The sequence below is a fragment of the Ixodes scapularis genome, unplaced genomic scaffold (assembly GCF_016920785.2).
Source record: "Ixodes scapularis isolate PalLabHiFi unplaced genomic scaffold, ASM1692078v2 PGA_scaffold8__174_contigs__length_109621045, whole genome shotgun sequence".
Taxonomy (NCBI): Eukaryota; Metazoa; Arthropoda; class Arachnida; order Ixodida; family Ixodidae; genus Ixodes; species Ixodes scapularis.
The window spans coordinates 80,711,457-80,734,917 of NW_024609883.1; the positions used below are offsets into that span (position 1 = coordinate 80,711,457).

At 45.6% G+C, this 23,461-nt stretch overlaps 2 protein-coding genes across 7 annotated transcripts in view; one reads left to right on the forward strand and one right to left on the reverse strand.

Annotated features, from left to right (window-relative positions):
- Positions 1-623: 623 nt before the first annotated feature.
- On the reverse strand, positions 624-17,822 carry LOC120841561 (coiled-coil and C2 domain-containing protein 2A-like). Its single transcript, XM_042287039.1, has 14 exons — positions 17,607-17,822; positions 17,418-17,496; positions 14,796-14,928; positions 13,374-13,468; positions 11,989-12,069; positions 11,787-11,882; positions 9,532-9,742; positions 7,024-7,082; positions 5,595-5,717; positions 4,293-4,484; positions 2,874-2,965; positions 1,865-2,005; positions 814-952; positions 624-656 (listed from the first exon to the last, which is right to left on the reverse strand). Exons 1-14 carry the CDS (start codon positions 17,621-17,623, stop codon positions 624-626), a joined length of 1,491 nt encoding a protein of 496 aa, XP_042142973.1. The 5' UTR covers positions 17,624-17,822.
- Positions 17,823-18,023: 201 nt separating this feature from the next.
- The window catches only part of LOC8034893 (cyclic GMP-AMP synthase), a 60,325-nt gene continuing 54,887 nt past the window's right edge, over positions 18,024-23,461 (forward strand). For 4 of the 6 annotated variants that reach the window (XR_005715770.3, XM_042286740.1, XM_042286741.1 and 1 more), the window contains exon 1: positions 20,659-20,927. Coding sequence is in view for 5 of the 6 variants with exons in the window: in XM_042286740.1 (XP_042142674.1) it covers positions 20,728-20,927 (200 nt within the window). In the remaining variant the exon portion in view is untranslated. Of the gene's footprint in view, positions 20,928-23,461 lie in introns of all 6 variants that reach the window. The other 2 variants (XM_040212462.2, XM_029976893.4) reach the window with 2 other exon arrangements.

The following is a 23,461-nucleotide window of genomic DNA, read 5'->3' on the forward strand; positions in this document are numbered from 1 at the left end:
GCCTTTACACACAACACAAAAGACTATCATTGTGGTTGGTGTGTGATGGTCTACAGAAGAACCGTTCCTCATTACAAAGCAAGTGTCGCTTCTGCAATCTGTAAGCACTAGCAAAATTATCTATGCATTTTATTTATTGAAATATACTGTCAGCCCTCTCTTGAGGGCCATTACAGGGAGAATATAAGTTACAAATATATACACACGACAATGCAGAGAAAAGTTGACAATAAACACACATTAACGTGCAGTACAAATTTGTGATTCCATTAGATTAACAGCCGAGTGATGGAATGTTTGAAGAATAAAGCAGCCTCTATATTGACTATTTTGTTTGGCAGTAGGTTCCAGGTTTCAATCATTCTTACAAAGCATTATTACTTGAAGGTATCTAGTCAACTACTGAATGTTTAAAACTGTTTTGGAGTGGCTTATTCTGCCTGACCTTTTTGTACTTGCTGGCCGAATATATTTATATTATGGCTTAAATTAAGCTTGCTGTTAATAATTAAGAAAAGTAATGTTAAGAGTGCAGTTGTTCGCCTTATCTGCAATGGTTGTAGATTGCTTGAGAGAAGCATTTCTGTTGGAGATGCCTTTCTCTAGTACACAATTTTTGTGGCTTACAAAACAGGTCCGCATTGATACATGGAAACCTACCAAAAAAGTTCCAGCTTAATTAAGCAACCTTGCACCTGACTTGGCAAAGCAATGCTTTGGGCCAAAGTGTTTCTGAGCAGACCAAAAGCGACTGTTTAGTGATTGCAACAAAGCTGCCACTGCGGAAACATTGTAACGGGTGAAGCGACTCACTTTGGCAGTGTGGGGACGGCGCCACTTCCTATCGTATTCCATCAGCTCCACCCGTCGAACCATTTCCCTAACTTGAAGCTCTTCGCCGAGCTCATCTTCGAAGTGCTTGGACATGGCACTGCTGGCTGCTGCATCCTCACTGAAAAACCACAAACGCCGGATGCTCTGGCAAAACCACAAGTCATCAGCTTCGCCCACAAACGAGTCGTAATCTGCGCGTGCAAGAACCGGTCGATTTCGATTCCCGTCCCCCGTAAAATTTGCTGCGACGCGACTTGGAGTCACACCCCTGCCCTCCCAAACTAAACAAGGTTACTGGGAGCCTTGCCACTTCTTTGCACTCTGTCTATACAGTCATCAAAGAAATGAAAAGGACAGGGAGGTGCTTCAGCTATCTTGCCTCCAGTGGGAGGTTCCTACCTTTGATAACGCCTCGGTGTCTTGTGATCCTTGATTGCACACGCGCAGTCAAAGAACTGAGCAAGGCCACGAGCGCGTGCCGGAGGTGGAGCATCGAAAAGAGATGCCTTGGCATTCTCATTCTGTCAATGAGTATGTATACTCTTTTTCGTAGCCTGTGTTATGCTACCATCCCGCCAGAATGTCTTTTCACGCCTTTTGATCTTTGTGCAACCTTGTGAAAGCGGTGTTGTCTCGGCTTCGAAGATACAACTCGAAAAGGACTTAGTAGTCCGAAAAGGTGTTACAACTAAAAAATAGTTTGAAGTGGACTTGGCATTCAAAAAGGAACCTAGTGAAAGTCTCTCTGCAAAATTAGAAAACAATGAAACATCAACTGCCGTTCTGAAGCTTCCGAGAGATCACCTTTTCAAGTTTTTGTTACCAGCTTTGACTACCTCTGTGTTTTGATTAAACATTTTAACCTGTTTCCAATGAAGGAGAGTCAAATCTGGGTGCAGTTGCTACTTTACTTAATCCGTTGCAACGATATAGTGAGCCAGTTTCAATACTTTTTGTTATTGCGGACCTAGCCTCTCTTTAAGATTGCGATTCACGTAAAGTTTGCCCTCATCACTGATTTGACATTTACCTGCTGTGCCTCAACGTGACTTCAGTCACTGTGTAGCCTTGAGATCTCCTGAGATTCTCTATCTCTTCCCAGACTTGGGACATTTTGTCAAGAACTTCTCCCAGGCTCTTCTCTTTCTGGTCTCTGAGTTTCCGCGAATCACTGGAAGTCAAAGGAGCCGAGTTACTCATTCAGGTCACGGTGCCCAGAATGTATCTCCGGGTGATGAGCCCATTCAGCGTCCTAGACTGCAGAATCGATTTAATTTCAATGCACTGGTGGTTTCAAGAACAAAAGGCACGACAACCCGAGACAAACTCGCACATGTCTTCCAACTAAAATTGAGCAGACGAGGTATAGATACGATAAACAAACCATAATTGTGACGTTCAAGCTTCAACATCCCGGTATAATTTTGTGATGAATCCTCATGACTAAGGAAACTAAAAAAAACTGCTGTGTTGTTTGTTTCAAGGAAATACCGTAACTATGACGAAATAGTGAAAAAAAAAAAAGAGATCCAACGCCCCCATGCGAGGCAGTGGCACGAAAATCACACAAACACAAAAACAAAAGCACCTCGATGCATGCTACAAGAAACTTTAACAAACTATTCAAAGCAAACATTTATTATAAAAAATACAATAAAAGGAGAACATGGTTACAATACTGGCTTATTGCAAAGACAGACAACTAAACACTAGCAAACTCACACAGGGATTCTGTTTTCACTTCCTTGACAACTACCACCGTTTCACTGCAAATTTAAAGCCAAGCTAATGAAGCCAAGTAAGATTTTTATGCAGCTCTGGTACCACACTCTATTCACATCTAAGTTGACAGGGTAATGAAAGCTATGTGCTAGTTGGAGCTAGTTGGAGCAATCAATTGTCTCTCTTGCACCATATGATCAGGCTTTCTGCTCAGGGTCGGGCAATAAAGGATGGGCAATCGACTGGTGTGGCGAGCACATAGCGGCTACCATAACCCCATCAGCTTAGCGGAGAATGGAGTTTAGTACTGCACTTACACCAATTGCATCAACTTCTTCTTGAAGGCTGCGATGACGTGCATTTCAGTGTCGGCATCCATTTTTTCCAGCTCTTCGTGTAATCTTTTGATCTAAAAAAGAAAAGCACTGAATTCATCAGTCAAAAACCATGCTTTTCAGTTTATGTATGGATGCACAAATTTTGGAGGGCAAGGTCTCGCAAGTTTTACTTCCGGATGCAAACTTTCTTTTTAGTATAAATTCACCACTCAAGACACGCCTGTCAAGTTAGATTTGCAATTAAACTAGGTATTCTCAGGCCCATTACCTGCATTCAAGAACAGCTTGCAAAGCAGACTGTGGAACGCCTCTCAAGAAATTTTTCGATGTAAATACAGACGTTTACGCTTCTCTGTAATGCGAAATTAGAGCGCAGCTCTTGAGGTACTTTGATTTTGCGATACACCATGGCAAAGAATTTGAGAGAGAAATATATATAGTATACAATAATCCCTCGTTTAACTGAAATCGCCTTTTCCGGATTATCGCTTTTACTGAAGTTTACTGTGGTCCTGAACGAGATGCACGCATTTTTAACCGGATTATTATAAGTGTATCGGCAGCCGACCACGCTTATTACGAATGCCGCAGGCTAAAGGCAGGCCAGCCTACAAGGAAGAGCACGGAGACCCTTCAATTCCCTCCCCCTTCTCCACCGAGCCAAATAGTAAACTGGGGAAATGGAGTAAACAGGTGACGGAGGGCAGAGCTCGCACAGCGCCGCATCCGATGCCGATGCGTCGACGTGGGAACGTGGACAGGGAGCAGCAGGAGCAGCGTCAAAGTTCTGACACTACTCACGGCGCCCGCGCCCGACTTTTGTCGGAGATCATCTTTTTGGGAGCCCCCAACGCGTGCGCTTGCGCGAGTGCGCCTGCAGCGTACTACACACAGACGTATATCGTATGGGAGGTTGGTAGCGTTTATCGAAAATGGCTTGGTCCTGCGAGCTTGAGAAAAGTGGCCGGCCCAACTCCAAAATCGCCAAAGAATTCGACGTTGTGGCATTGGCTGTTCAAAACCGTCCAGCACCTTGCACCGTCGAGTTGGTTATCTCTTTCTTTGTCCCGGCGTGGCCGATCTTCCAGACCCACTGGTTCCAGCCACCGGGTCTGTGTCATTACTGGGTAAGCTGCCATTCATCGAGCTTTGGCACAACTTCTCCCTGGGACGCTTGGCTAAAGGAGCTTTCACGCTCGGACTCAGACGATCGGCTGTCAGTCAATTGTCCCCCTTTTCTCTCATTTGGGGTCCATGCTAACCCAGGGAAAATATTACACACATCCACTTCATCTCTGCAGCACCCAAGTTCTCGGGGGACCAGTTTAGCCGGACTACACATGACCTTGTAGATGCTTCGGGGTTAGCCCTTGACAAAAAGGCGGCCTAGGAACTTACCTTTTCTTTGTCGTTGGAGTGTTCGATGCCGAGAACTAAGAGGGTGTAGCTCTCGTAGAGGGTACTCAGGTTGCTTGCCAGCACGTGTTCCCTGCTGAACAACGGATGGTGGTGAAACTTGAGGGACGAGACTTCTATCTCCAGTTCCATGTATTGCTCCGCATCGCAGTTGTATGGATTATAGACGGAAGCCTAGAAAGAATCCCCGGAGAAGTGATCAAAATGAACACTGGACAATCTGCACGAAGTCGAAAAGCTGTAAAAAGGGACAAGGTGGCACAATGTGATATACATATGTACAGCAGAACCTCGTTGATACGTTTCTCAGGGGACCGCTGGAAGAAAAAGTATAATCCGGGAAAACATAAAAAGACAAGAAGGCCCTTGGGCGGCTGGGGCCCGCGGTTTTGAACGTAAAAGCCGGGAAAACGTAAAAGCTGCGGAACGTATCAACGAGGTTTTACTGTATACAGTACGGCCTGTGGGAAGCCATCCCTCATTTAATCCGTTTCCTTTATTACTTTTTTTTTCCACACACATGCAGCTCAGTGACTGGTCTCATAAGGGAAGGGCGCCACGAGAGCACACGACACGAGAGCGCCGACGGAAGAGCGCGCGACAGGAGAGCGCCGCGACACGAGAGCGCACGACAGCAGAGCGCCGCGATACCAGAGCGCTTGACGGGAGAGCGCCGACGGAAGAGCGCGCGACAGGAGAGCGCCGCGACACGAGAGCGCACGACAGCAGAGCGCCGCGATACCAGAGCGCTCGACGGGAGAGCACGCGACAGGAGAGCGCGTGCCATTAAAGCGCGCGTCACGAGAGCGCGTGTGCGCGCCTGGGGAATGACCAATATTGGAGTCTTCAAACACATGTTTTCTCGGATAGCGCAGTTTTTTGCACGTAAGTTAGTGTCCCAATATATTGTAAATTATATGCAACATAATGACGTTTTTTGTTTTATCAAAACAATATCTGTTTAAAGTAGGGCTTTGTGCTTTGTGGATGTTGTCTTCGCTAAATGCTGTTCAAGGTTGGTGGACATTGGAGGTACCAATATACGGTAAAATGTTGGACAGCACAAAGGAGGAAACTAGCGCTGCGCCAGCGTTCGGCTGGCGGTCGGTCTGCCAACTTCTGTTGCAGGTACCTAACCGGGAATCTTTAGGTGTCAGCCATACAACACATTCTGTGTTAAAACTAAAAATGCCTCCCGAGATAATACTACATAAAGTGCCGTGCAGACTACTAAATCTTGATTTCCAATTAAGAGTACAGCATGCAAGCACTGGAGTGACCCACCTTCGAGTATCTCACATGAAACATGTTTTCGGTGTCACTGTAACTTGGCAAACGGGAGGGACGTTCATTCAGGAAATTTTCCACGGAGCTGATGTTACCACTGGAGTCAAACCAGTACAGTTCCTGAAATAAGATATGATGACAACAGTGAAGTGTTCAATGGACAAAGAACAATGTAAGTGGCACACCAGGCATACTTTTATTATTTCTGTTTTACATAACTAATTTATCTATAATTTGTGGCAAATTCTGCAGATATGGGGGTCAATAGAGATGGTGTAAAAATATCAAATTTCAAAAATCTCCCAAGCTGGAACAAGTTGACTGCCATTCAAACTTTCTACATGAGGAGCACAAGACTAAATTTTTGTTTAACTAGTACCAAAATGAACTTGCACTTCTTTATTTTTTGCATCAACCAAGTGATATATAATGCAATGATATTCTTAACAGAGCTCATACAGAAAACAAACCATGAAAACATTATTCCAGGTAATACGATATGCACGCTAGTGTGCATGCACAAGGTAAGGAGACTAAAATAAAGGATTAACACATAAAACAAATCAAACTTTTGCACTGCAATACTCAAACTTTTATTTTCAAAAACGCTCACATGCCAGAACGCTGTCTTACTCTTTCTTGTTGCACCTACAAGGCATTTGTAGGGCATTTTGTTTTTTAGCCTATACAGATTCTTTGTTGAAAAAGTCAGCTATAAGAGGTGGTAACATGCTCACATTGTGCATCACTAATCTGTTTTCCATCTGGTTGGCCCCAAATCGAGAAAAAGGAAGCGTCCTGCTCGGTTGTAAGTTCACTTCGTCCCCAGGCTCCCCGCTGTCAGCATGGTAGTCTACTTCCTTCGTTGACAGAGACACTGAACGAAACAAAGAGACGAAGGCCACACACTTGCATTTGTCGAAACGTCAATGTGATGCGTTCAAAGCTGGCACCATTAGACGAAACCGAAATTAAAGTGTTGAGTGTTAATCTGCAGACTGAAGCACAGTCGCACACAGATATCCTGGACAGAAATATTCATCTGTTGTGGTGAGTGTCCTGCCAAATGTAAAAAGTTATTTGCCAAAGGTGCGAGGATGAGTCAAAAGTAGACGGTGAGTGACGTTTCCAGTTGGCTCTCCTCTCAGCCATGTACTCACACAATAGGTCCTGGCTTCTTAGTGCTCATGCAACTTTAGTGAATACATTAAAACAATAGAGTGGTTGTATGCACGGTTCATTAGAGATCTCGTTATCTGTCTTCGTTTATTTTACATTTAAAAAATATCTCAAATGAGCCAGGGCTGAAAGTGTTAAGGATTCAAATACATTCAGTTAGGCACAAACCTTTTCTTGCAGAAGGCACATGGTAGATCAAAGACTCATTCAGCTTTCTCTCATCCAATGGCACAAAGGTTGGCTTTACCATCTTGTACATCAGTTTCTCTTCTTGCACATAATGGTCGGCGCTCAAGAGGTCGTCATCTTGGGAAGGAAACGAGAACACTGTTAAAAGGACACTGACACCCCCCATAAATTGCTTTTTATTTTTTGCCAGCGATCCATTATGATGTCAGAAGACTACTCAATCAATATCAGCGTCACATATTTTTAACAAAGTAAAAAAAAACTGAACTGCCCGAAACCGAAACCGAACTGGGGAGGAAGAAGAAATATAAAGGAGGAGAAAGTTACCAAAAATCATGTTGCTGTGCAACTCTTTTTTTTTTTTTTTCAATCAACGTATTTGGGTGTCATATTTTCAGTCTATTTTTAGTATTGAGTGTATGCATTCGATGACGCATTACGTTGATTATCTTTGGTGGTTGTGTCTAAAGCATAGAAAATGGCACATAACCACGGAGAAGAGTGAGCGTGACTCAAAACGGCCAGGTCTTGATCGGCGGTTTTCAGGCGGAAAGAAAACGAATTTCGAGCCGCAAATTGTGCTCTGGGTAGTTCGGCTCTCATATGTCATGTACAAATAAAAACCTTGGCAAGTATAAATACCCTGCCAGTGCCCCTTAAACATAATCCCGCTTTTCAAGTGTACCATATATTCCAGTCTGTAAGTTCTGCCCCCTTTAAACAACTGTTTTCACAGAGAAGTTGACATATAAGTCGCACTTTTTTGTATGGTCGGTAATACTGCATTGGTTAGCCCCAATATAAATGTGTACTGTGATCTCGAAACATGCGGAAGCTAGAGCCAGTCTCAATATTCCCGCAATTAAAGAGAAATATAACCACGCCCAGAAAATTCACAAGGTTAATTAGGTCTGGACTTACAAAAATGTGCAAATAAGTCACATCGTTGTATAAGATGCACCTCCGGAACATTGGGATAAAAATCAAAACTCGTACACCAAAACATATGGTAGTTGTACATATTTTGGCTATAAAATGGCAAACTGGGGGGCATGGATAGGTTCAAGACTTGACAGATATCCATGCATTCGGGGTGCCCCGGAAAGTTGGTTTCCTTTTGTGCGCCGCTGCACGACGAAGAAGTTGCAGATGGAGGAGAGCTCACTTGTTCGAAAACGAAAAACCGGCGACATTGTGAATAGGACGTTTTGTGAATAACTGGGCTTCCGATTGGCACTTACAAGTTTAGCTATTGCACGTAGCGATTGTGAGCGTATGATGAGCTTGCAAGGAAACAGCTGAAAATCTAATGTCCAAAAGTTATAGACGCTTTACACACGCGCCATATTACAGCCGCCATTGCTGACCTTCTCTTGTCTTACCGAGATGCCGAGCAACTGAAACGGTCGTTGACAATCCTCTACAAAGGCCGATGCTTTAGAAAAGGACACAGTTGAATCTAATATGGCAATAACCTGGCCTGCTATGGTAATGATGAAGTGAAATAAACGAAATAAGAGGAAGCAAAAACTGAAGGTCAGTTATGGCGGCGTCCATGCACAGCTGCTGCAAAGCGTCTATAAAGGGATCTCTTAACCTTTTCTTGAGCCTAGCCCACAGAGAAGCATGCTACAGTCGACTTGCATTAATTCGACCTATTGTTTAATTCAACCCTGTTCAAAGGTTCTGGGGAAAACCTATACATTTCTATAGAACAAACTTTCGGCTCCTGAAGAAGGAAAACCAGCGAAGCTGTACTATGGTGGGAATGAAGTAATGGCTGGCCACAAGTTGGCAAGCCAGAGTGGAAAGGCTGGAAAGGCTGCCGCCGTCTATAAGCAATTGCGGCAACCAGACAACCGGCAAGCCAGTTGTCTGGTTGCCGTGTCGCTGCCGCACCAAATGCGCGAAGGACATACGCAGCCATTGCCTCCGCCGTGCGACGGTGTGCGGCGGCTCATTATGAAAATGTTAACACCCCTGATCTAAAGCGCTGGATATTCGGAATTTCGCACGCATCTTTTAATTTGACTTTCGGATAATTCAACCCAATTTCGGATGTCCCGTCAAGGTCAAATTAACGGACGTCGACTGTAGATAGAACCAGAAACACCAAAATTTCAAAAGTTTTGCACAATATTTATGTCACAAGACTAATTTGAGCAGTTCCAAAATCTGCTTCTATTGCGGAGTCAACAGCCTGCAATAGAAATCTATTTCCGAATCACTCCCCAACTTAAAATGTGTCTCTCTATATAAATATTGCGTTAAAATTTTTTTTCAAGAAAAGTTTATTAATGTTTTATTGTGTTCAATGAAGCATTGTGCCACCCATTTCCCTGGTTTTCAGACTAGTGCTTCGACACTAAAAAAAGTGCACAGCACAAGAAAAACAAAGACAAAAAATTAAAAAACTCAGCAGAACAAACGCCTGTCCCTGTTTAGTTCCTTACTTTGTCTTCATTCTTTGCACGCTGTTTACCCATTTTAGCAACTATGAACCGTCATGTCCACATTGCCACCTCGATTACTAGGCGGTTTGACCCCACAACAAAACACGACGCACCTTCTTCGTCCTCCGCAGCAGCAGGTTCGTCTGCATCTGGAGAAATCGCTTCTTTGTCGTCGCCATCTTCTCGCTTTGACCCGATCAGCGACGGCTCGGAATTACCGATTGCCGTGTCGGTTTCCGGCCGCTGTGCTTCAGCCGACGACCACTTCTTGGTGAAAAAGTCTGCCGACTCGTCGGCTAGCGTCCTCTGGGCTGCCTCCTCCGACTTTTCATGCACGGGGACGAAGGACAAGTAAGTCGTCAGCAAAACAATACACTTTACTTTGTTTCATCGTAAGTCTGAATGCAGTCGAAGGCCCAAATACATAAAAATACCGACATGCAGACATACTAAAAGTGCAAGTTGACGGGCATTCGCAGCACTTGATTTGTTTAGCAGATGATACAGCAAGTGGAAAAAGGTACCAAATGCCACGACGTTGCGTTTATGATGCTGTCCGATTGGTCCCGTCAGCTTGTAGTGTCAGCTGTGCTCGGACCTAACCCCTTAAGTGGGAAGTTTTCTTTGTGGGTGCGCGACCATTCCTTGGGGAGTACCTGCGTACCGTACTCCCCCAAAAATTTTCATTTTTTTTTTTTTACATTTATGGAAAGGAATAACACATTGCCTCTTCTTGTTCTCAGCATGTTTTGCTCGATAAAGAAAGCGTGCTCTCGAGGTTTCGCTGCCTTGCTACGGCAACATAGAGGATGCATACATGATTGCTGTCAGCACGTCGCCCAGGTCTTCTTCAGTCATTGTGATCGTCGAGTGAAGAGGTTTTGCTGTCACTAAGCATGGTCTACTTGTTGTCTGAGTCACTGTCGTCACTTCACTCAAGTGACGCTTTGTGCTGCTTCCGAGCATGGAAGATCCAGAACAAGAGCAAGAACAGAAATATTTTCCATCAATGCAATTTTGTTATGTTGCCACCCGGGAAATGCAACTCAATTAAACTTGTCTAAAATTGTGCTCAATATATGGTATAACGTCCATTAAAAGTTTGCACCCATTTAAGGGCACACTAGTTCCGTGTAAAGGTCAAACCTGAAGCACTTCCAAAGAGGTGCTCGCCAGTTAAGAGGTTAGGGTGCAATGAAATATAGTAGCTCTAACTCCCAAGGTGATTGTACGAAAGAATACTTTTTCCCATGTCAAAATTTTTCTGCATATATATACTGATGAAGCAAATAGTTTCTTTAAAACTGTTTACTGCTAAACATAGATAGTGTTCCACTGTATGAGGAATACAGTACAAAACATTTCCGATAAATTCGTAATATTGTTACAGGCATTTTAAGTGCTGTTCTCAGAAACTTGCGATACTGATATGGATGTTTGACATACTTTTGAACATTTGAAATACAATCAAAAGACTAATGCAGTAAAAATCTTTTTTTATTGCTAATTGAACTTATTATAGACAGTATAAAAAGATTTTGTTCTAGTGAATTGTGCAAATTTATTCATACAGTCATGTCTCGATCGTTAATATGGACACCTTTATTCCACCCAATAGACCTTTTCCGAAATTCAGTGCCATCTGGTGGTTTGTAAAGCAGTTTAGGTTTTGCCATATCAATGGCGGAAATGAACTTGTATCGGCACCGTCACTTTCGCAAGTACACAGCACGCGAGGAATTGTTTAGTGAGTTCTTTCTCGACCACTTTCAGTTCGACAGTGACCAAGAACCTGCATTCAGAACAAAGCTCCAACCCACTCAGATGCCTCGAGAAAATTTTATACACCAAAGTGCTTTAAAGCAGATTGTGTGCCGCACACAGATTAACTGAATCTGAGTTATTAGAAATAAACGCTTACGTAGCTCTTGCGTTCCATTTACTACGTCGCGTCGTACTGACCCCCCGAATGTACAGACCTCGCAAGATCCGCTTAGGAGCATCTTCAACGTCTTTTTTTAACAGTCATTAGGAGGCCGCCATTGGTATGGCGCAGATGCCGTTTCACTGATGATGATAGTGATCAAAGTGGCCAGACTGAATTTCGGAAAGGGTCTATATTCATTCATAATGTGAGTTGTCCATGATGACGAGACAAAAATGCATACATTTACCCAGTTCACCCATGAAACTGTTGTCTATGTAGAGGGGTATCCATACTACAACTAATAGGATTCCTAATAACGAGACATGGCTGTGGTGAGAACAAAAATGACCTCTGTCAGCACAAATGTGGAGGCAGAGGTTCCATACACAGATTTTATACAAAAGATAATGTAGAAGAATGAAAGTGGTGAAGCATTTTTACCTGCCGCAATGCCAAAGAGGCACTCGTCTTCCACTTCGAAAGTGCCTCATGGCGTCTTCGTAGCGCATCTTGCAGAACGTCTTCGTTCATGTCGACCTTTACAGGTTTAAAATGACAGTCAGATCTAGAATGCTCAGCTGCCTCCATCTATGGTGCATTAAATTACTCCAAAGTAACGTATCTGTGAGCGGCAGATACCTACCTGCTCGTGGGCCGCACGTGGGAGCACCAAGGGTTGGGGGTCTTCCACGGTGATGCTTCTGCGTTGCTCAGCGTTTCTTCGCTGTTTTGAAACAAGAATAACGTTCACCGAGAACTGTGTTTGTTCCTTGCATGTTGGCACTTTCAGTATGCTCAAATTACAGCCGCCGCAGATGCCCCTTTTGTTTCAGTGACATGCTGAGCCACATGAAATAGGTGAAGATGAAGCTACTCAGACTGCATCAGCATCAAAGAACTTCAGGGTGTCTAGGAAGCCGCAGATGAAGCGAAGCCACCAGATTTAGAAAAAACAAAATGGGAAGGTCAAGTACGGTTTCAACCATGCACAAAAACGTCTCTTTGTCACCATCAAATTATTCGAGATAACTGCAGCTTGTTGGAGAAGTTCAGATTGTGGAATCTTACCTGGATTCTACTGGTGATTGTGAGTGCATTTTCCTGTTCTTGCAAAGTAATCTGTCTTATTGATGCAGACCGCTAAAAAGTAGCAATGATCTGAAACCAGCTCTGCTTCTCCTTGATTTTACCAAACACTACACGACCACCTCTAACGGGTGTGATATTGTTTCAGAACGGCGAAACAATCCGTCCATTTCTTATTTAAATTATTCAGAAATAACTTAGACATACTTAATACAGCTGAAACTGTCCCTTCTCCACCTGTACAAAATTTTAGGTGTGGGCATCAGTATATGTACTTCAAAAACTCCTGGAGATGAAAGGATAAATTGTACAAATGTCCATATCATGGTGTAAGATACACAGGATATAGGTGTGTACACTGCACGCGTCCCAGCTGCCAGACAAAGTCCTCTCCTCGCCTTGGTGGCAAGCGGCGCCACCAAACGACTCCTCGGTATGCGGCTAGTGGCAGTACGTCGCAGGCTTGGTTTCCCATGCTTCTTTATGGGAGACATGCTTGTGCTTTATTATTGTTTTCTGGGCACCCCACGTCATGTAGAATTTGGTACTTGCACTACACGTGTTGCTTAGACGCTGCTTTGTCGCTGACCCTAGTGTTGTCCCTCAATGGCAGCAATAACAGTTTTATAAACGCGTTGAAGCGGAGAGATGTCTGGCGCGGTGCTCAAGCCAGCGTCCTTCAAGATAAGAGCAGACACTCCGAACAAAAAGAGTTTCATACTTTGTTTGTTTCTTTTTTTCTCAGCTGTGCCGTCTGGAAGGCCGACAAGCTGTCGGCTGGGGCTACTTGGCCACTCGCCAATGGGACTTTATCTGGTCGACCGCATTGTAGCGTTTGCCGTGCTGTGTGTCCTCACCTATATATCTTACACCGTGGTCCATATGTACCAGACTTCTACAGTGGAGCACGGGCAAGGTTTTACAAAATATAGACGGACCAACCTGAAGGCGGAGCCGGTGACGAATCCTCTCTTTGCTCGCACTCAATGGCTTCAGACTCACCGACGAACTCGGTGTCGGCGGGCCCGTACTGGCCTCTGCATTTGGAATCGGAATCACTTATGTTCACTGTGTGACATTGTTTGCGTGAACACAATAACATTTACCCTTTTTCGCATATGACTTAGGAGTACTGGTGGGCACCAAATTTTACCACTTAGCTTAGTGCCCTAAATGAGCACCTGTCATCACACTATGGTCACCTACAGGGTTGGAACACCTGGGAAGCCCTCTAGCTGTCCCGCCTCCAGTGAGAGCTTCCTACCTTTGGCAACTCTTGGGTGTCTCACGAAACTAGAGCATGCATGCTCAGCCGAAATATGACGGAGGGCAACGAGCACGTGCTGGATACCAGGCATCGGAAAGACATGCTTGCAGAGTCGTGCGGTGTACAATCATTTACCAAGTAGTTGGCAGCCACTCTTTGAAGACAGGTACACATCACTGCTGAATTCGGTGACGTCAGTAGGCACGGCTGGACGCAAAGCATAGGATTGGCTACTCATCATCATTGATGTGTTCAGCCAATCCTGCTTGCCGCCCTGCACTGCGACGTCATGAAATTGGGAACCGAAGCTCTTCTGGGGCCCTGCTCTACATGGCGGGTCAAAGCTAGACGAAGGGACTGGTACATCGCCGCCTGCTGTGACTGGTCAGCGGCGCAGTGCCAACCAACCGCAGTAGCCATGTATATTAGGGCCCCAGGAGAAAAACGTGCAGGGTTTGGTGGCCAAGTGTGTTAAAGTATGTTGCAGCTCTGAGCACCATGGAGCAAAAGCTCTCGCTGAAGAACCCAGAGATCCCGACTTTGATCCACACCCTCGTGTGTTTCAATCCGGATGAGCACCGTATCGGCATCCGTTCGTGTAATCACTACTGCACAATGCACGTTAAAGATCCCAGGTTAGCAGTCATACTCACTAAATTGCTTGTCTACAGCAGAGACACCAGACACCCATTGGGGTACTGACTAACTTCCCGCTGGGTTGACAATAAACGGACTAACTTCTCGCTGTGTTGACAATAAACGGAGTTCTCACTGTGTTGACAATAAACGGAGTGACGCTGGCAGGACGCGACAAGCCGGACCTCTCTTGAAAGCGGTCGTCGAAGGATGCGAGCTTGACCAGCTTTGGCCTTTGTGCCAAGCAAGTGCTGGACAGGTGCACAATGCATGCTGCATTGTTCACGCAGGCCAGAGTGGCTACAAAAGAGCGCCTCCTCGGCGACGGGAGAACACCAGCCCCAGTGTTCGGCTAGGTCAGTCAAGCGCTGCGTCATCATTATTCCCATGGGTTCAGTTCCGAGGTTAGCCACTAGGGGCGCAGGGGTTGGATCTCCAGAAAATTTCACACTGCCGCTTACCCGAAGGAGCTTTCTTCCTGGGGACAGGAATGGGGGGCAGTCTGGGCGATGGGCGCTCAGAAAGAGGAGACACGGGAGCCACAATGTCCTCCTCTTTGTCTGTGAAAGCTTCATTGTCGTAGTGGACCACACTCTGGAATGGAATGGCACGACAGTTCTAGGTTGTGACGTTTCGGAGAAAAGGGGGGAAAAAATGTGTAGCAGATTCGCTGGGCGATTCTATTGCATGTGAAATGTGTGGCGTCTATGCTCTCAGTGCTCTTCATCGGTTAGTTTAGTGACTGGCTTAATGCATGGCATGTACACTCGACAGCAATACATGGAATGGAGATACCGGCGTTAAAACAGGTTTTAAAAACATGTGACACGGTGTCAAGTTGCTATCTGCCGGATGCAGAGCAGATGCCACGCAAGGCTTTCCCGCCAAATGGCACCTCAACTCATGGCAATGTGTCGTGACATGCTGGAAAGACACTCGCTTAATAATCTAAACCAGTGGTTCTCAACCACTGATGTTTCGCGGACCTCTTGTAAATTGGCGGAAATGATGGGAATCCCCATTTGTGGCAAGAGGAAGAAAAGGTATAGTTTAATTATGACAAGGATTTAATTAATGGATATAACTAAGGACTAGTGTGAAGTAGACTTCTCTAATTGACATACAGGCAAGAAAACTCACTTAAAAATTGGAATGTTTCTTCTCACTCTAAGAAAAGACAACTTTTATTGCAGGGCCTCACTGATAAGGCAGGGCTTAGCAGACCCCTAGAACTCACGGATCTGCGGACCACCATTTGAAAACCACTGATCTAAATGGTCTAGACTTGATTCCTGCCTGGTGCAAATGTTTTTTACTGTGATGGCCTCTTCCTTTCTCCCTCTCTTCCTTCCTTCACCTCCCCCCCCCCCCCCCCTGTCGAGCCTCGCGGCCATGCTTTTACGAAATGCCAAACACATAGCCAAAGAATGTTTCACATTAAAACTGGCTGACTCTGCTATTTCCTAAGGCATCCTAAATGTGTAGCATTTGTACTCCTTCGCACTCCTTCTTTTGCAGGCACAGTAAGGAAGCCACTGAAGGACTCGAAATTTTTGTAAAAAGGTGAGCAGTCATGTTTTAATCCACAGTACAGTGACAGCGATAGCTGTGACACGTCACGGTGAAGTCGTTGGGCATCGGCAGCTCGGTCACGCACCATGGGGTGCATGAACAAAAACGTTTGGAGCAAAATATGCATCTGACCATTTAATTCCAAACACTTTTGCTCCTTTTCTGTTCTGAAGCGCGTGAAAGCATTCTCCTGGCTTGAGCTCTTGGCATTGACAGTACTACAACGGCATTTTGTTATCGGCTATTTTTTCCCCCCCAGAGAGCACGTGTAGTGGGCATCGAGTACTATGAAAACAAAATAGACATCTGAGCATTTTGTTCCAAACGCTTTTGCTTCTAATTTGTTCCGGAGCATGTGAAAGTGTGTCTGCTGGCACGAGCTCTTGGAATTGACAGTGCTACAACATTTTGTAATCAGCTATCTTTTAAATTTTTTTTTTTTTAGAGAGTGTGTGCAGTGGGTACTACAAAACCCCTAAGTATATATCTGGTTGCTAATGCTGTGGCGTAGCTCAGTGGTAACGCCTTCGCTTCGCACGCAGCGAACCCAGGTTTGACTCCCGTGTGCAGCAGGCTATCTTTTTTAAGGATTTGGCAACATCGATGATGGATGCTCCACAACGACAACTCCAACATCAAACGTCATTTCCAGCAGTGGGAAGAGCCCAGCGATCGCTGTAATATATAAAGCTGCTACAGGTAGTGTCACATGACAATGCAATATGTCACGTGACGTCGTGGTGCTACGTGACGTGATGTCACGTCATTGGGGAATTGTAGTAGACCGTTTCTGCAGCCCGCTAAGCACCCGGATAGCGCTCCGTAATCCGCCACAAGACCTCTAACCATGCAGAGAAGGCTGGCGGCGCGCAAGCGCAGCTTCGGCGTTTTCTTCGGGGATACCGTAGCGAAGGAGAAAAACGGTCTACTACAATTCCCTATTGTCACCCAAAGTCAGGCCCGGCCTTACACCATCAAGCTCCCTGGGCGACCTCCGGCCGTGGCGCCCCCCCCCCCCCCTCGCCCCTTTTTTTTTTCACTCCCCTATCTACTAGGTATGACATCACGTTGTTAGTAAACATGTGAGTAATAGCCCAACATGAGCGTTTCGTCAGACGATAACCGCATTCCAAAAACGAAGGGCGCTGTGTTCAAATAAATAAAGAAAGCTAAAATAATCTCAAAAGGGGGGGCTCGGGGGCGCCCCCCTATTGATGGCGCCCTGGGCGACCGCACAGGTCGCCCACCCCTAGGGCCGGCCCTGCCCTAAGTCACGCAACCATGTGATACATTAGGCCACATCATGGCACCACGACGTCAGTGGCGCGTGACATGACTTCGCGACGTCACGTAATCGTGTCACCCGACGGCAGTGACACGTGACGTAAGACGTTTCGTGGTATTCGGGATGACGTCACAGCGCCAAAGTGCGACGTCATCGAGACTACATGTGCGGATACGAAAACCGACAGAGGTGGCCCAATGCTTTTAAAACAAAAAGTCGTACGCACCTCTTTTTTGTGGTCACCCAACTCTTGCTCACCCTCAGATGGCCTCCTCCTCCTCTGGCGCGCTCGCTCCCGCAGAATGCTACGTTCACGATAAGAGAGAACGAAAGCTCTCACATTTTGATCTCAGGAACGCCATCGAGTAACTGCAATGCACGGTACCATTAGTACCATGCCTTCGTAGGGACTCACGTTTGTATTCCAGACATCGTATGTCGTAGAAAGAGATGATTCAGATGCCGATTAAAAACTAACTGGGGAAGAAGCTAACCACGGCGTGAACCTTGCATAGCCTGTAGATTTCGAAGAAAGCGCACACTCATCCAAACAAAACACACGAGATCTCCATAGAAACGAAAATCGGCGCGGTTCTGATGATGCTGTCCGCGATGCAAATCTCCATACGTCCATACCACCATACTTGAGTCTTGACCTGCTAAATTAAACATGAATTGTTTGTAGCAATAAATATAAAAATTAGTAAGCGTATTTTTTTTTTATAATCATTATTGCCGCGATCACTTTTTTTTAGGTAACGCAAGTTACCGCCCACCTATTTATCCTTATTATTTATCCACGTATGCATATACGGCTCTGCACGAGCAGCACGAGCTCCACCGAGATCTCTGCTGATCAGCTGTTGCACTGCCAAACGCCAAACTTGCGTAAGTTTTTCTTCCGCTTTGGAGATACTTTTGCAAGGAAAAATTAGTTTCAACAAGCAGTTTCACCTAGTCACTCTCCAATAACCCAAGTTGAGCGAGCTTGTGTGGCGTAAACGTGAACAGTAGTAAAGTTTGGTTTGGTGTTAACGTGCACTGTGAAATTTCCCGAAAAGATTGCGTAAGCTTAAGTATCTTTAAAACAAGTTAAAATTACAGTAGTGGTGAGTTCTCAAACCATAAAATCACGATCTAGATCGGATGTCATCACATAAACAAGAAGTAATAAGTGAATACATTTTATTTGAATATATTGTGGTTTTCTTTTGGGGCACAATAGCCCGGGGTAAAATAATGCCGGCAGTTTCGGACGGCACGTGTGAAGCGTGTTAACGTGTCGCTCTAACAGTGTCCGACAGTGCACATAAATACATGTAACAAAGCGGTTCCAACACCGTTTTTAATGCCGCGAATTTCAAATAAAAATGCTGTAACTGACCAATTATTTCGTCTGCGTGACTGAGAAATGTCCCAATGTGCCTAGCACGCTCAAATTATTCGTGATATTTGCTCTTATAATCGAGCGCAGAGAGAAAATACACTCGCTTTTTCCCATAGAAATGCATTACCGGAAGTCAATTTCTGACTGCTTGCTGTCTGCTTCAATTTGCAACAGCACACTGGCGCCAGCTGAGCCTCTAGCGTTTATTGTAATAACTCTATGCACGTGACCCCCTGACGTCACACAACCCCCCCCCCCTCTCTCTCCTGAGGTCACGTGACCTCAAGGAGTCACCTATCCCTCTGTACGCTTCCATCCTCCTCAAGAGCTGCACTGTAATCCGGCGTTCAGGGAATTATAAATGGCTTTCGTTTTTAATCCCAGTGATAATGTTAAAAAAAAAAAAAAAAAAAAAAGAAACCTGTAATAACTGCCAATGTTAAAAAAAACAGTATGCCAACTTTGGATTTAAATTTGGGTCTGCTGCATGTGAAGCGGACACCTTTCCACTGAGCTACTCTGCAGCTTCAAATGTTCATTTTCATAATTCATTTTACGAAACCCAATAGGGGACACTGCCGGCATTTCTTTTCCCGGGTTATTGTGCTGGCTGCCAACAAAATATCCGCTTGTGCTGGCTGCCGGCAAAATATCCACTTCCTTTTCTTTTTAACTCGCATTGGGCACACTGCATGTGCATGCTGGTGTAAAAATAACGGCTGATGGTGAATTCTAGTTGTAGATCTGGTTCGTAGAACTTGGCCTCAGCATCTCAAGGGTATGCATGGCTTATTGCACTAACATCGCACCAGCGACCATTACGAAGAACCTCTCTGCTGCGCGCATACGTCACTTGCAAGCCACATACAGTTGTATTTGTTGCCAGAAATCCGGGGGACTTGCGTTGTGCAGAGAGAAACCGAAAGGCAGGGGGAGATCGGAGAGTTCTGTGACGTCAGAGTGTTAAGCGCGGTTCACACTCATGCAGCCGAGTAAGACCGAGAGAGACAAGACCGGTTTTTAAGCCCCTTGTGATGGCAAAGGACCGGATACGCTACTTTGGAGCAGGTCCTCCGCCGTCGCAAGAAGCTTGAAAACCGGTCTTGTCTCACTCGGTCGTTCTCAGTTGCAAGTGTGTGAACGGGCCTTTAAGCTCCAATTGGAATCGGATAGAGGGTAGATGCAAAAGCTAGCTGCCTTGGCGTTTGCCCTCTGTCTCTCTTCAGTTGAAGCAAACAAGAGGGTTGTAGTATTTAAATTTTTCGCTAGTTCTTTACACACTATTTAATGGCGCCACTCTCCACCATTGCGCCGTGTTGTCAGGGTCGCGTTCCTGTGACGTCCTACCCCCATGTTTGTTTACCGTTAATAAAGAGGGTTACGCTTCAGCCACCGACCGCATCGGACATGTCTCTCTCTCCTTCCGGGGCTCCCATGCCCGGCCGCCCGGCCCGCCGGTCACCACTTCGGCATGTGAGACCCCTCGTTTTTTCCGCAGGCCCACGCAGGCACTGCTCTATTTTATTTTCTCGGGTAACCGCTTTTAATACTACATTTTGGCGACGAGGATTTACCGAGAATCACAACAAGGGTCGTCTGCTCGCCAAATGCCAGATTCTGCGCGAGAAGCAGACGACGCTGCTGTTTGCTCTAATAGACCCTTTTCAAAACTGCACACCGTCTGGTAGCTAGCTGCTGCACAAAATTTCCAAGTCTGCCATTGTCTGGGCACATACTTTGAGCATGTATTAGACATGAGGGCTGCATCGGTGTTCAGCGTGAACAGTCGGCTCGGCTTGTATCAAAAACGAGTGCTGCGTCAGCGTTTGGCGAGGAGTTGGACCCAATCACATGCTTCGTGTCCAAGAAATGGCGGCCGTCAATGTTGCATGATGAAGTTTTGAAAAGGGTCTGTCGGTGGGAGACAGTTGGCAAAGACTTAAGGACAGCTAGAGTTTGCAACTATACCGACTATATTTTCAGTCGGAGCTCGGCACTCCGACGTCACACCATGTATCTCCTCTTCTCCTTCGGTTCCTATCTGTATTGCTTAGACCCAAAATTTGTGATCTCTTCTTTACAATCTCGAAAGGTATCTACGGGTACCTTTCAAGATTTAAAATTTCTTTTTTCCAGCGGGGTGTGAGCGATGGGTATGCTTTTGCACTTCAACGATGCCGAGAGGGAGCTGAACGCCAAGCTGAAGCCTCACCTCCACTCGATCCATGCGTCGCTTAAGCTGGACCAGGACATCACCGACGCCAACGTCGCCATCTTAAAGACAATATTGGACGACATCTACGAGCAGATCAAGCGGAACGATCCCCTCTTCAAAAAGATTTGTAGGAGGTGGGAGGAAAAATCCCGTTTAACTGTCTTGGTGTTGCTTCAACATGCCACAAACAAAAAAGACTCCCGGTTCCTCGCCATATCTTGCAGATTAACTGCGGCGACAGCTGCCACGTTTAAATTCAGTGCATGGTGTTCACATGACCCTAAATTCCCGCGAAATTTAGCGGGAAAATTGCGACATCATGTGACGCTGTGACATTGGGATGTCACAACACCGTGATTTCGAGCTAGTTGTGGTGGAGCAGTTTTCTGTCTAAGCTAAGCAGGCCATGACATACATACACAAAACACTTGCAGAGGATTCACTGCAAAACCTCGCCTTAACGTCCATCACGGTAAAAGAAAGCTCGTGCGGTGTCGGCGCCATGGAACTGTGATTCCGTCTTCAAACACTTCACACACCGGCTTCAAGTGTTTTGTGTATGACTTTTTTTCAACGTCTTTGCTTCGAGGCTTGAGCAACTCTCATCTTCTGCATCCACGCACAGGAACCGTCATAACAGCAATGCACCATATTTTGTCGCAATTTTTATACTTTTCAATAGCGTCATGAATGTTAACCGACTCCTTTGAAACCAAACGAAAATGATCAGATAGCAAACCAGAAAAGGGTTAAACTCCCTTCTCGATCAGGCAGAGCACAAGTTCGTCTGCGTCTTGCACAGGGTTGTGATCATGTCAAAATGCCGAGCTCTTATTGGCTGATTGAAAAATATACTAGTGAGTGGACCTCAAGGCATGTAGCATTGAGGTTTACCCGCTATCCTTTTAATCAAAGCCAATCAGAGCTTGCTTTCATTCTGTTGTCACCGCAACCCCCGCACAAAAGGCAGACAACTTACTCTTTGCATTATCATCAGCCCCACGCTTAGTCATTGGTTTCTATCCAGATCGATCCCCACAATTTTTGCTGCAGTGGCCAACAAGCAAGCCATCAGCAACCCCAAAATTATGCAAAAAAAGTTGCTCCAAATCAGGTAGACCTAACATCTGTAGGGTGGCTACGATGGATCCTAGCACTGTCAAACGAACAAGAAAAATCGGTACCCGAACATAGACGCTCAAACATTCACCAAATGTGCATTTAGGTGGTGGTAGATATTACCTTGTGAAATTTCAACGTAGCTTCCTTCCTATGAGAAACGAGACCAACAAACGTGCCAGGGTCAATGGCGGACGTGTTCGCAGACAACCAATTCAGCGATGGTTGTTACTTGTGGTGCCATCTGCCGATATGCACGGCAAGCAGACAACAAGATGCGTCATTTGCTTGCTGCACCTATTGGGAGATGGTGCCACAAATTGCAGCCATCGCTGACTCAGTCTGTGAAGGAACAGTGGCAAAAAAAGCTTGGACAAGGGTAATGAAACACACACGACAGGGTGTCGCTGACCGTGTGTTTCTTTACCCTTGTACAAGTTTTCTTGCCACTGTTCCTTCCCAAGATGTTAACTTCAAGCCAACTAGCCCAATACATCACATTATTGCAGTCTGTGAACATGTCCGCCTGGCAAGCTTGCTGGTATCATTTTCACAAGAAGGGAGCTTCGCTTCGGAATTTCACAAGGTAAAATCCACCAAATCGGTGAAAGTTTCAGCTTTCTGTGTGCAGGCACCAATATTTCCGGTTTGTTTTACAGCGCTGGGATCTATTGTGGCCACCCTATAGTTTAACACGCCGTTTACAAACAACTCTGCATTTGCCCAGATATGGTGTGGGTGCTGTCCGTGTGCAGAAACCAGATTAATATGCGGTGAAGCATCTGCACATGCGCAGTGCCATCATAGCGGCACGATGTAACCACAGCATGTTTGTGTACGTGGGTTATTCCACTAAGGGCTCTCTGGGCAGTGCCATTTTGTTCGACTTCAGCGCCGTCTACATAGGTCCAACTATTTCAACGGAATCGTTGGGGTACAAGAGGGAGAGGACTCACGCCCGATCCCGACGACAGACGACAAACCGGCAGTCCTCTACGTTCATTTAGTCCGATCTGGTGTGGTAAAAAGGAAAAGGGCACGCACCACCCTCATCGTTTGGGCAGTTCTGGCAGGCAGTATCACCGGAACTGTCCAAACGGAGGATCATTTACCTCTTCGTTCTCACCCTAGTAATATAGTTTGTAGTTGTTAACAAGATGGAAATGGCAAGTCATCTTTTTTAATGCCTGGCCTCTAGCATGCGCTCATGCTGAAGGCAAGCTCTAATCCATTCTAGTTTTATCAGTGACCATAGGAACAGTATGAATAGGTTGTGCAATAATATTGTCCTACTGAGCACTGTTTTCCCTTAAATGGTGGGACGCCGTAGTTCCTGCACGCATCCCTGAAGATTTTGCAGCGTGTCATTAACCCTTTGAGTGACACGCCCGAGTATACTTCGGCACACTCCCATGCAGGTTTCAGTTTTGATTTGCTCCCTACCTCTCCCAACTGGGCTGTCGATTTATTTGTATGCGTAGAGCAATGTTCTGTTCCGTAATAATGCCTGCTGACGGCATGTGTAAATTGGACTTAGGTCATGGTTAGC

What these genes read in the sequence shown, in the direction of transcription:
- LOC120841561 (XM_042287039.1), bottom strand. An exon ending in GTCACCGGCTCCGCCTTCAG is followed by an intron (nt 12,070 to 13,373) that starts GTTGGTCCGTCT and finishes GTTTCAAAACAG; the next exon opens with CGAAGAAACGCTGAGCAACG. An exon ending in AGAAACTGATGTACAAGATG is followed by an intron (nt 5,718 to 7,023) that starts GTAAAGCCAACC and finishes ATCTTATTTCAG; the next exon opens with GAACTGTACTGGTTTGACTC.